This window comes from Podarcis vaucheri, assembly GCF_965113315.1.
Source record: "Podarcis vaucheri genome assembly, chromosome: 1".
NCBI classification, from domain to species: Eukaryota; Metazoa; Chordata; class Lepidosauria; order Squamata; family Lacertidae; genus Podarcis; species Podarcis vaucheri.
Window position 1 is genome coordinate 87746185 of NC_138759.1, and position 13841 is coordinate 87760025.

The following is a 13841-nucleotide window of genomic DNA, read 5'->3' on the forward strand; positions in this document are numbered from 1 at the left end:
GGTTAATAAAATAATAATAACAATAATAACAACAACAATAATTTATTTATTATTATTATTATTATTATTATTATTATTATTATTAAAACCCTTCTGTACTAGTGCCACATTACCATCCCTCTCTGCATAAAGGGTAGCAGACTTAAGTATTTTATTTTTCTAAACAATAAAAATACCCATGAAAAGAAAAACAGGTTTAACAGCAAAATAATATAAATACAACACAAGGAGCTTTCAATGATCAAGTCAAAAGATTAAAAACAAATCATGAGTAAATGAACTGGGTGCAATTGTGAAATTATAGAATTGTAAAATTATAAATGATGTATAAAAACACAAGTTACCTCACACAACAAAGGAAATGGGGGGGTGTCTTGCCTGTTTACAGACACCTGCAAACACAAAGTTTTCCTTTTCCAAAGGAGAGGAAAGTAATATGTTTGGCACCAGCTTGGCTGCAGGAGTTGCCAGGAAGAGGTGTACAAGACACCATCCAACAGCCTTAGGGACTCCTGTCCGGATTTGTGTAACGTTTACTCCTTAGCCTTTTCTTCTCCCAAAGATGTCCCACAAGGCAGCCTCATAAAGACCCTAGTAAAGGTAATTTCCCTAATATAGATGTTCCATGGGGGGGGGATGATAATCTCCAGCTGTGTCTTACACTATAAATTTCCTTTTTTAGAAAGTAAGGACTTGTGTGAAATGGTGTGTGAGGGAGGTGAGGTGGGTAGTTGGCTGCAAGCTCTGTCAACATGAGCACAACATGGAGGCAGCAGATCAACTGAGAAAATACCAGAACATAATTGTTGTTATAAACTGGTGGGTGGTAGCGGTAGCACAACTGAGACATGATGTGGCAATTTAGAACAGGCAGGGTGGATGGCAGAAGCCAGCTGCAGTGACTCAGCATTAGGGGAATATTGCTGCTATTATAGAAGCTTGTCAGCCAGGTCTCCACCTGGATCCTAAAGCCTGAGACTCAAGAGGTGGGTCTTGGTGATGTCACAGGGTTACCTAGTCTTCAAAAACAACAATAAGAATTTGATAATTGGTTTGGGCCTGGGTGCATGGCCCCAGAATGAAAGGGTGGAATTTGGCAGCAAAGGAGCTAGAGATGTGACAGATCAGAAAAAGGGGGGCAAGTGAATAAGGAAACACTTTGTTTTGCAATGGGGGATGAAAGAGAGAGAATGGAAAACCTCTTATGAATGATGAGTAAGAGACCTTTTATAACACTATCCCTCAATTCCATATGCTTCTCAGCTAGTCCTGTGTGCTGTTTGTAACTGGTGGTGCTAGATACACAAATCACATGAGTAATAGTTACCACAGGCAGGCATTTGCCAGCTAGTTAACACACAAAGAAGAAACCACCCTGGCAGAAGGCCTTGATGCCAATTCCCCAGTGTGTGTTACTCACCCCCAGTGGATGGAAGCCACAGAAAGGAGTGCTTTCCTGGTGAACACCCAAAGTCATAAGGAATTACTGGATGCATGGGGAATTGCATGTTCTTACAGTAATCCAGAAAAATTGGTAAGGCTGTGCAAATCAATAGGACAGTGTCAGGGTAGAGGCTTAAATCATCCTGACCTGTGTTTTCTTTAATTGCTTATGCTTAATGCTTAGCAATGCTAAATTGGTTTATATTTTAAAAATTAGCATATGCAAATAGGTTGTTGTCTTTTTGTGTGTGAGAAAGAATAGTGGTCAATGTAGAGAGACTGTAACAGTGTCTTTACCTGGCAAGTCTGCATATGTTTTTGCAAAGGGTAGAAACTTGCTTATTTTAAAAACAAATGAAATGGGGGGGGGGAAGGATGACAGGGTGTCTTACGGTGCTATGGGAGGGACCAGGGTCTGCTCTTGGTGCTATGTTCCTAACTTTGTGGTGAGATCCTAACAGTTTATATATTTATAAAAGCAGTGCCCCATCACAGGACCTATGCAGTGGGATATTAATCTGTGTGGGTGTCCTGCTTCTAAGAACTGCCTCCAGGTTCCTCACCCTACTAGCATACACCTTTTCCAGGTGCCATTATCTTCACTCAAGTGTATGATGCAGAGCAGGTGTTAACCACAACTCATTCAACAGGTTGATCTTTTGCTGACATGATGCACCATCCATCTTGTATGTATCTGCTGGGACAGCCTTTCTCAGTGTCTGCAGGCAGTGATGGAAAGGTGATTGGCATCTCTACATGTGCAAAGCACCTGCCTTGCTACTGAATCTTTGTAACCTGCTCCCATGCATCTGGACTAGAGGGTGCAGCTTTCAGCTAGGCTTGAACATCTCCCTTCCTCACTAAGAACACTAAGTGAGCTGTAGGGTAGAAGGCTGCCCTTTCTTCAACAAGACAGGATTTGGGTCCCTTCTAGTTCTTCGTAATTTTGCAAGCCAGTAATATGATGGCAGGGGAAGAGGACAAATCCTAGAGATGATCCATTTATCAGGCAACCACAGCTGTTTGAAGCTCCTCCACTCTTTTCTGGTTTGACTGGTTCTCCTCACCAACACACTTTCAATTAGGCTGCACCCAGAAAAACCAAGTTCTGACATCAGAATAATTATTTGGCACTGGTAGGATGCCTCAAAGTGGTCACTTGACATCATAATGACTGACTCAATTATGTATTGAATTTGTACCCCACCCTTCATTCCCAAGGAGCCCAGGGCTCAAAGCTGGTCTGTGGGGGAAGTAAGGATCCATTCTACCAGCTAGATCTAATTCCCCATGTCTGAATTATGCAAATGAAGTGCACCTAGTAAAATCATTAATGTTTTCATGATACACTGTGTTTTCTTGAGAGATTTTTTTTAAAAAATGTGATACGTAAACGGTTTTAAATAAACTAAGTGCACACCTCTGAGCTTGGCAGTTCAGGCAGAGGCTGGGCTGGGGTACCCTGCATGCCCCCCTCTCAGGGGAATAATGCCACTGTGGAGACCAACAGCCAGGCTGTGACCTTTATTGGACACGGAAGCGTTCTTCTCTTGCATGTCAGTGAGGCTCAGAGGACAGTGCACATGATGGATTCCCTCTCCCTGTGGGAAGGGATAATGTCGGGGAAGACATACCGCATGTCACTGAGGACCGAGTCATTCTCTTCAGGGGCTGCCGGCAAGGCGAGCTGCTGCCCCTCTGGCTCTTCAGTGCAGCCTCTGCCCTTTGGGCCTTCTGCTGGCTTGTCCTCCTTTGTGTTGTCTCCTGCGCCCGGGCTCCTGGCTCTAATGGGAAAGGGAGCATCCGCCACTTCCTCGCTGGGTCCTGGCATCCTTTTGTGTGCCCGCCTCGCGCTACCTCGCCTCTTCCTGGAGCTGTCTCGGGAGGCGCCTGCCAAGTGCTGCTGCCCCACGGTCTCCATCTCAGACAGGCTATAGGCCAGGGTGGCCCGATGCAGCTCCTTGTCTTCGTCTTCAGGGTGGGTGAAAGAGAACCCTGCGCTCTGCGGGCGTGGCGGAGTCGGGATGTCCGTAGCAGACGAGCGCAGGATCTCGTGTTGCTCCGGCTGGATGAGCTCCACCGTGGCCTTCAAGTTGTCATTCGTGAGGTCTGGAGGAGGTGAACAAAGCAAGGGGTGGGGAAGCAGCCCCTTCAGCATCACTCTGTGGGGCCAGCACCCCTGAGGCTCAAAGGGGCTTTGCGCTCTGCCCCAGCATGCAGCAGTGTCATTTGGATAGGAATGAGAGACAGTGGGAGCAGGGGCAGGGTTCTTTAGCACCTGAGATAGCAACATAGAATGGGAAGCCTTCCCAGTGCCCCTTCAACAGTCCTCCATCAAGGAGGACCCACTGCCAATGTGAAAAGAATATCCTGACCTCATAGGATTTCTCTGCTTATTTTAATGTCGAAGAAACATGGACCAGTTCAAGCCTGGACCCAAATAGTCTTAATCCTTGCACAGCCGCTAATGGACAATGAAGTACAATGGATGCCCTTATTACTCCAGGGACTGTCCAGCCTAGAGTGAGCCATAGAGCTGCTCCTGCTCCTCCTCAACTTAGGCTCAGTGTCATCCATTGGCTCTGGTAATCATAGTAAACACCAGTCACCACTGACCGAGATGCAGGCCAAGACCCCCATCTTCCCTTCTAGATGTGTGCCCAACTCTAGCACCCTCTGAGTTTGATTTCTTACCAGGCACTTCTGCCACTTTGAGCTCCCCGTCCGCGTCAATCTCCATTCTCTCCTGCCCGTTCTCAAGGATCCTGCAAAAGAGGCCTTGCCACATTGCATTGCAGCACTTGCCACATTGCATTCTGGTCAAGCGTGCGCTGTCGCCACATCCCACCCCATACCCACACCCCAACAGAGGCATTCTCGGTGACTTCTTCCCTAAATTCCCTCTTGCTAGAAGCTCAGCACAATCCAAACCTGAGCATTGCTCAGAAGCACTGGAAGACTTAGGACAAAGTTAATACAGTGGCTATTTTTATCATCAACACTGAGAATGTTTCACTTCATTTTTTTCTGCCTTAAAAGTTTTTAACTAACACAAGCACAGCATGGGGGCTAGTTATATATCTAAACAAATAAACCGATTGATTGGGAAACCACTGATAGTAAGCAGGAAACAATTGTCAAGATCTACTCCACAGGGTTAGGAGTTATTAGTTACCAGTATTATTATGCAAGAGCGAGAAGAGTCAGATGTACAGGGGATGGAGTGGAATTGCAAGGAATCCAAAGGACAAGCTACGCATTCAAAATTGTCTCAATAATAACGAGAACTGATCAAGAGAAACAAAATGAAATTAAGCAAGGGCAAATCTGAAATGTTACAGCAAGGATAATTCTGTATTTGCAGTACTGTGTTGAGGCTTAGACACTAAAGGTTTTCAAACCCATACCAGTTCATAAATGAACTGTAAGAAGATAAAAGGTTAAACAATCTGAGCAAAGGATCCGCCTACAGATTAAGGAAGGACAATATACTGTACTGGTTGTTTTAAATAGTATTTTAAAAATCTCAGACGGTGATCAGGTAGGTGGACATGGCAAAAATAATTGAAGGGAAGCAGTTTTAGGTTAAACATAAGGAAGAATTTCCCATTTGTAAGATCATTTCATCCCACATGAAGTGCTTTTAAAGGTCTCTTCTATTGTATTATTTGCACAGCACATTAATTTGGGTTAATGGAGGACAGGTAATAAAAAAGGAACATACATTCTAAGTTCAAACAAAATGCCAAATGATGGTTTGGCAAAGTCCCGAAGTCACAAACTCCCTCTTCCCCCTTCACTCTCCATTCTCCTTTTGCACAATTTGCTTTAGTGAGTTGTTTCTGCTTTTGCAGAAAATGATAGTTTGCCATTACATCTGATTAGGGGGCAGGCTAACTCGCGTGCGCCTGGCCCCTCCTTGTCACCTCACCTCCTGGTGGTTATCCGTTTGCCATTGATGTACTTAGTAGATGTGGAGACAGAGCAGAAGCCTATTCCTAATTCAGCACCAGGCCCAAACGTAGTGAAGAAATCTAGGAGGGGAAAGTGACAACATCACTGCTGAGGGGGAGAGAGGCAGCTAGTGCAGGCCTCAATACCAGCCAAATGGCAGAGGCCTTCCCATACTGCAAATGTCATTGGGAATGAAGGGACTGGACAAAGGAGGCACTAACACTTAACAGGAGAATTGTTCCTCGGACATTTAAAAGCAGGGATGAATTGGGTCCTTGTGAGATGACAGAGCCAGAATGAGGTAGAGAAGCAGATATGGAAGAGGCAAAGTGTATTGGAGAAGCACAGAGGCAAGCCCTGCAATGAGCATGTGCAGCAGATTGCCCACTGAGCTTCTCAAGGCTGCAAGGTGATGCGTCCTTGCCTTACCTGTCTGGAATGGAGAGCTGTAGGAGCAATAGGAGTAGGTGGTACAGCCTGGCACGACCCACTGGGGTATTCCTCCTTGAAGATCTGTATATGGGGACAACTCCTCTGGAAAGGAAGGAGGAGGCTGATAAGTAGAAGACTTTCCAGTTACACATTATAACCCAGATAATACAGGGACATGTTCAGTTCCGTTGCTTGGTGCAATGAGCCTAAGCAGATCAGGTGATATAATGCAATACAAATCCATGATTATACCATACCCCAAGACACAGAGAGGATGTCTTATGTGACATGCACCCCTTCAGTAAGGGCGAGGACAGAGCAGAAAGATTGCAGCCAAGCTAGACCTGGAACCTTCCCCCTGTCCTTGTCTCTGTCAAAGCACAAAGTAGAAAAGCCCTGTGGATCATGGTAGTGAATATAATCCACTGCTGTGGTGGCTGATTCATTAGGGTGCACAGAACACTGCTCTGAGCTCAGGCTCAGGCTGGGAGGACAGAGCTCAAACAATCCTCTCTCTCTCTCTCTCTCTCTCTCTCTCTCTCTCTCTCAAAAGTCCACTCCTGTTCCTCTCCAAATGGCTCCGTTTCAGCAGCCTGGTGACACAGCAATCCAACACACACTTATCTGGGCACAAGACCCTCTGAAGACAGTGCGACCGCTATCTGAGCAAACATGCACAGGGGTGAACCGTTAGCGAGGGGAGGAAACATTTTAGTTGTTTCCACTGTTGAAAAAGAATGCAAATAAGAAAAATGTGAGTGAGGCCGTTGTCTTGTAACCTTGATTCTGCAAGCTATAATAACGTCTAGCTCCTTTGTCTCTGAGAAAGGTACTCCGTCTAGGGTGTTAGTGCCTTTATTTTTTAGCAGAAGAAGCAAGTTATAGACATTTTTAAGCAGGGTGGTGAATCTTTTGCAGCCCAAGGACCACATTCCCTCCCAGGCAGACTTCTAGCGGCTGCATGCTGCTGGTGGGTGGGGCCAGGTGCAAAGTGGGCAGGGACACAAATGCGGCTCTCACCTTGGTATAGTAAGCGGCAGCCCAGCCATGCAAAACTCAGCCGCTTCTGCATCTCCTCCTTTCCACATCTCTCTGTCACGGCAAGCCAAAGCTACTACCAAGGTTCAAAGGCACTTTCCCACCAGAAGAAAGTACTCAAGGAGGATGGTGCAAGGGAGGGTCAGTAAGGGATGCAGCCTGGGGAATTGGGGGTGTAGCACTGCTGTTTTAAAATAAATCTCTCTTGGCAGAGCACATTGAGTTTAGTCTCAGCATCTCCAGATTAAACGAAGAGAAGTCTCAGGTGCAAAGGCTGATGAAGACCCCTCTGCCTGAGCTGCAGCCCACCAGAGGAGACAGCTGTGAGCCAGAGACACCATTATAAGGCAGCTTTATGTTGCCTACCCCTTGTTCCCCTCGTGCCAGCACATACCACAGAGTTCACTGAAGGGATCTTGTCCTTCGAAAAACTCTCTGAAGACCTCATCTGCATCACGGAAGGTGAACATGAAGTCCGGAGTCTCAGTGGCGCTTGGATAAAACCCAGCACCTTCAAGAAAACAAACCAGATACCTGTCCATCTCAGCACACCGTGAATGTCTTTCAGGGAGTGAAGGAAGAAGGGAAAGGGGATGATATGCTGAGGACAGCTGAATCTCGGCATGATCTCTTGGCCCAAAGCAAGATGCAGAGCCAGAAAGGAAGAAACACAGAGCAGGAAACAGCCCAAACCACAAAAGAAAACAATTCAGTTCCCAGGGTTCATTATTCCCACTTGATGCAAGAGGGGTCTCCATGCATGCACCCCTTTGCAAACAGTGGTCAAGCAAGAGGACAGCTCCCAAAATGAAAACACACAGAGAAAGATAGAGAGATAGGGGGCAGGGGTAAAGGACACAGTGAAGCAACAATGTGTTTTGAGCCACCCAGATTTTCATTGGGATTTTTTCTCCCTGTGAGATTTCTAGTAGGGAAGAAAATTTCCAAGTGCAATCCTGGGACAGCCTGCACAGGGTAGGCTCCTGCCCTCCAGTGCTAAACAAACTCTATGCTTTCAGGGTATCAGGGAGGAGCACCAGTTGGTGATAGCACCAGGAAGTGCTTGTGGTGAGGACTGAGCCCAGAACAGAGGTGCATATGGATAATATGTCCTGTATGTCTACACACCAACCTCCACTCACCTGTGCTTAGTCCTATCAGCCCCTCGAGTCCGTAGAGGTCATAAAGGTCCCGCTTATAACCTGCCAGAAATAAGGAATGAGAGGAGGCCAGTCCCATCTTGAAGCCCATTCAACTTTTGCTACAATCCTGTGCATATGCTTTAGCTACAAGACTCCTGAGACAGTAGCAGAGCAAGGTGGGAGCAGTGGTGGCAAAATGCCAGGAGGAGGCAGGCAGACTCCTTGGAGGTCCTGCAGAGCATCTTACCCCGGATGGCCCCACCCCTGCAAGCAGCTGGCCCCGCTCCCAGACACAGGGCACGCACACCGCCCCAGGTGCCCGATCGGCTTGCTCCGCTGCTGCCCTGAGACACCACAACCTCTCCCTCCAACGCTAAGCACTGTGGCCCCAAACAGCAGCAAAGTAGCAGAAAATATAGTTGCTAAAAGTGCCCCTCATTCTTCCTTTTCAAGAGATGGGTGGAAGGCAGACTGGCAGTGAACCTGCAATCCTAGCAGTGAACCAAAGGGGATGCCAGGTGCCTGGAGAAGGGGTTGTACAGGAAACTCATGTTGGGTGGACTGTGATTGGGCTGAGCTCTCACTTCTGCACACTGGAGAGCCAGTGTGGTGTAGTGGTTAAGAGCGGTAGTCTTGTAATCTGGGGAACCGGGTTCGCTTCCCCGCTCCTCCACATGCAGCTGCTGGGTGACCTTGGGCCAGTCACACTTCTTTGAAGTCTCTCAGCCCCACTCACCTCACAGAGTGTTTGTTGTGGGGGAGGAAGTGACAGGAGAATGTTAGCCGCTTTGAGACTCCTTAAAGGGAGTGAAAGGCGGGATATCAAATCCAAACTCCTCTTCTTCTTCTTCTGCAGGGAGTGAGAACTGGGAGCCAGCAGCAGCTTAGGAAGAGGCATGTGTGCAATTATAGGGAAGGTCTCTAAAAGACCACAACAAGGCAGGGGGCACATAGGGTACATAGGGAACAGCTCAGAGATGGGAGACCCCTGGGATGGGGAATGGTGAGAATGGTCCAATGTCTTACTGTCTGATAGCACTTCGTATGCTTCTGCTATCTCCTTGAATTTCTTCTCCGCATATTCCTTGTTCCCTGGGTTTTTGTCTGGGTGCCATTTCAGTGCATTCTTCCTGTACCTACAGCAGTCCAAAAGGAGAGACTGAACTGTAAGATTACCATTAAAAGAATGTCAAGAGGAGAGGTGTCATTTCTTCCCTGATACCAGCAGTACATGCCATGGTGCATGCCCAAACTACATAATCTGTTGGTTTCTAGAAGTCTTCACATTATTGGCTAGGGCTGCCATACGTTCGGGATTTCAAAGGCAGAATTGACATCTCGGGGGGGGGGGTGGATTTCCAAGAAAGCTCAACAAAATTTGGGGTGTACTGGTTTTTACTTTTTGAAATATGGCAACCCTAATATTGGCAATTATGTAATTTCTGCATTCCCCAGATATTACAGATATTACAGAAAGGACCACCACGTAGCCGGCGTACAACCAATTTGGAGGAATGCCTTTGTAACCTCAAGGATAGGCTACTATGATGGACTCTGTTTGGGTTGCATTCAGTTACTATCTGGTGGGTTCAGCGAGGAGACAGTGTGGGATCCTGCTTCCATGCTGGGATATGCCTCAAAAGATGAATGACACCTGTGATGTAGCATCTGCATTGGCTCCCTGTCCTGTTGCATTCCAGGCACAATGCAAGGTGCTAAATCTGACCTCTTAAGCCCCTTTGGCCATTATTATTACTGAGTGCCTTCTTGAATACATTGTCCATGCACCAAATTCAAATAGCAAGGGCATGTACTGTAGATAGGTGAGTTTGGTGGCTGACCTATAATTGCAGAACTCCTTTGTCCTAGAGTCCTTTGTCCAATCAAATTCTGGGCCTTTAAGCTCTCCAGAATGGTTGCAGAACTTTTTTTCTTTGGTCTGGCATTCTGTGGCCAGGGTTACGGTAATCAAGCATGGGGTGATCTTTTTTTGTTTTGCTTTCTACATGAGTACTATTTCATCTTCTTTTTGTTTGTGTATGTCATATTACTCTGTGCACTTGTAATTACATCCTTTTTATTTTTCAATAAATGATATTTTTTAAAAGCATGGGGTGATTTTAATTTATTTAGCTAAGCTATTGTATGATTACTTTGAAGTGCAATACTGTAATCTACCTGGAATTCTCGGGAAAAGGTAAGCTAGAAATTGAATGTGCCAAACAACATAAATAAAGGGCAGATTGCACAGATATTCCTAAAGGGATAGGGGTGAATCACAGTTTAGATGTGCCCAGCACAATAGCCCCTGGACCTATTTACCTGCAATTTGGCAGTTTATCTACTCTGGAAGGGCTGCTATGTATCCACTTCTGTCAAAGGTGAAAAAAGTCATAGACATTTTAAAAAATTCCCTATAGTGAATAAGGGTGAGGAGAAGGAAGCAGGGTAAGATAGACCTCCCCAAGCTGAACTGGGCAGGCTCCAAACTGATCTGAGCCAAACTGGGCTATTTTATGAAGTGCCAAATTCAGGTCCATATAACATCTTGTGGTTGGTGCACACTGTGCTACTTACGCCTTCTTAATGTCATCTGAGGAGGCCGTTTGGGGGATGTCCAGTGTTTGGTAGTAGTCAACCATGATGCAGCTTGTTTAGTGCAGAGGCCAGCTGTAAATTAGGGGAGAACATGGTAGGACATTGATCACCCTCCAGCCAGGCTTCCACACTCACCCACTCCAGCTCTCAGAAGCACTCAAATGATGCCAGATGCAAAACATCTTCTGCTGAAAGTACCTAATACAAGATGTCTGTTCAAAACACAGTTTAGTTTTATGTGCAGCCACCACTATCCCATCCTCTCATAAGTTGCAGGTGGCATGTGCTTCCACCTCAGGAGGACATTGCTGACCAACTCCCTTGTTTTACACTATAAAAGGGTAAAGGGACCCCTGACCATTAGGTCCAGTCGTGGATGACTCTGGGGTTGTGGCGCTCATCTCGCTTTATTGGCTGAGGGAGCCAGTGTACAGCTTCTGGGTCATGTGGCTAGCATGACTAAGCCGCTTCTGGCAAACCAGAGCAGCGCACGGAGACACCGTTTACCTTCCTGCTGGAGCGGTATCTATTTATCTACTTGCACTTTAAGGTGCTTTCGAACTGCTAGGTTGGCAGGAGCAGGGACTGAGCAATGGGAGCGGGGATTCCAACCGCCAACCTTCTGATCGGCAAGTCCTAGGCTCTGTGGTATAACCCACAGCGCCGCCCGCTGCACTATTCAGTATTATAAATGAATAAGTGGCCCTAGGTCCTGGGTGAGCATCACAAAGGCACAAATTATTCTACTTAAGTAAAATAAAAAGGTCTTTGGCCTGTGTTGATAACCAAGATGTAAATCATTAAGTATCTATACCTGCAGTAAATTGCCCTAGATCTTTATAGGTGGAAACAGTGGAAACATCTCTCCTTCATTTAGCGCAGACTGCAGACAATATTACATGATTTGCACTGCAACACATATTCACTCAGCAACTTCAATCCTATAAGAAGCTCAACAACTTTGGTCGGCCCTCACGCTTCAAATCTGGCCCTCTATGAAAAAAGTTTGGGCACCCCTGCACTAATCCATGTTATGCACACAAGATCACTAGGACATGAGATGGCCAAAAGGGGGCTTTGTTTTTGAGAAGGTCATTGTGGTATAATAGCGATAGGTTATACCACTGCAAGGCCAGGTAAAGATTATTAGGAATAGTAATACATTGATCCATATTCTGAAGGGAATTCCATTAAGTTTTCTTCCACCTACATATTTTTATGTATTTTTAAGCAATGCCAAGGACATGCTTTATGGATATGTGGAATTGCTTTGCGGATATCTGGACGGGTTACCCACAACCATGCACCACTGAGTTGCTGTCTGGACTTGTAGTTCAAGAATGCAGATATAAAATAGCAGGAAGGCCGCTGTGAGAACAGGATGCTGGACTAAGTGAGCCATTGGCTTGATCCAGCAGGCTCCTCTTACATTTTTGTGCTTAAGGGTCTAACCTCCCGATTCTGATCTCTGTATTCCAGGGTCTCTCTAGGTTTTACTCTTCTCCATCTGCATCCCTGGAGACATAGCCCTCATTTGGCTTCTTCCACCCTCTTGCTGTGGAGTTCTGGATTCATCTTATTGTTTCGGGAGGGAGGGAGAAGGTGCATGCTATCTGCATCATGAACTCAATACCTCTGGCTCGTCATACCTGTCCAAAGCCTCTGTTTCTGCCTCTGGCTGCCTTGGACATAGGAAAGGACAGCAGGACCTCTCCATCATCCTTTTGCATCTACCCTCTCTTGATGAGCATATACTGCAACCAATGACAATCTTCTGCAGATTGTGATGTCAGGGGGGTGAGGCTGCAAGCTCTTGGTCATGGCCCAGGTGTATGGTACTTGGGAGGGGTTAGTAATTGAGGGAGGGGGACTCCAAGCCAGGGCATCACCACGTGACAACTAGAGGCTGGGATTCATCACAGACATGGAGAGGAAATGGTAAGGAATATATGGCACTGTGTGTGATCTGTTGTACAAAATGAATGTATGAAACTGTGAAATAACATCTCTGTAACACAAAGTCATGCAGTATTTCTGTGGGTCCCTGAATAACACTGTTTTGTCATTGGCTTCCCATTGTGTGTAGGGTTGGCTAGGATCCACCTGCAGCCAGACATGACAGGGCTCAGTTCTAGAACATGCAAAGGAATAATAAAGAAGAGTGTGTGTCTGAGCATGTGTCAAGTATTCTTCTGCTCACCCCTGAGGAACTACCATCAATCTCCATGTGTCTGGGATGAATGGGCATTAATGTGTCAGAACACATGGCTTCCAAGCTAGTCTGAGTTGCATCATGGGGCTTTAGAAAGAAACCTCTTCTTTACACGTGGTTACCCCAGGCACTCTGGACGACTTCCAGCATATATAAAAACATGATAAAACATTAAACATTAAAAAAACTTCCCTATACAGGGCTGACTTCAGGTGTCTTCTAAGACAGTACAGCTACAGTGGTACCTTGGGTTACAAACACCTCAGGTTACAAACACTTCAGGTTACAGACTCCGCTAACCCAGAAGTAGTACCTTGGGTTAAGAACTTTACCTCAGGATGAGAACAGAAATTGCATGGCAGAGGCGGGAGGCCCCATTAGCTAAAGTGGTACCTCAGGTTAGGAACGGTTTCAGGTTAAGAACAGACCTCCAGAAAAAATTAAGTTCGTAACCAGAGGTACCACTGTACTTGTCTTCTTGGCTCAGGGTCACATAACTCTACACCCTCCAACATTTTTCCAATGAAAATAAGGATGTCCTAAGGAAAAGCAGGACATTCCAGGATCAAATCAGAAACCGGGATGGCTTCTGTAAATCCAGGAATGACCCTGGAAAATAGGGACACTTTGAGGGTCTGCAGTAAATGCCTGCTTAGTTAGGTGTATGGGAATCAGAGGTCAGTCCAATTATGATTATCAGTTGGCTGAGGTATGTTATTTCCCTGATCATGAGAAAGCCCATAATTTTGAGGTGCCTTTGGGCTTCAAAGCTAGGGAAAAGCTGAGGTGGTGCCAGCAACTGATATTACAGAGGTGCCCCCCACAGTCTGTCACAATCTCAATTTTTTTCAATGCCATAGAAAGCTAAATCTGTGTGTGTTGGACAAGTTGCTTTGGATAACAACCTAACCAGTTGTTCCTACTTGTGCTTATAAAAGTTCACACTGCAATGAGTGCCTTGGTACCCTCCTGTGGTGTTTTTCGTTCTGGCTCCTCCCAGAGGGAGATAATCCATGAATTTT

General features: G+C 46.1%; 1 protein-coding gene across 1 annotated transcript in view; it reads right to left on the reverse strand.

Moving 5' to 3' along the window:
* Window positions 1-12381, reverse strand: part of LOC309517348 (uncharacterized protein) — a 34690-nt gene extending 22309 nt beyond the window's left edge. Inside the window, exons 1-9 of the mRNA XM_082196489.1 lie at window positions 12257-12381; window positions 10587-10679; window positions 9036-9145; window positions 8010-8069; window positions 7262-7378; window positions 5827-5931; window positions 5375-5477; window positions 4138-4208; window positions 3014-3552 (exon numbers count right to left, since the gene is read on the reverse strand). Of these exons, the coding sequence (XP_082052615.1) occupies window positions 3014-3552; window positions 4138-4208; window positions 5375-5477; window positions 5827-5931; window positions 7262-7378; window positions 8010-8069; window positions 9036-9145; window positions 10587-10651 (1170 nt within the window). The 5' untranslated portion in view covers window positions 10652-10679; window positions 12257-12381. The remainder of the gene's footprint in view (window positions 1-3013; window positions 3553-4137; window positions 4209-5374; window positions 5478-5826; window positions 5932-7261; window positions 7379-8009; window positions 8070-9035; window positions 9146-10586; window positions 10680-12256) is intronic.
* Window positions 12382-13841: the final 1460 nt, after the last annotated feature.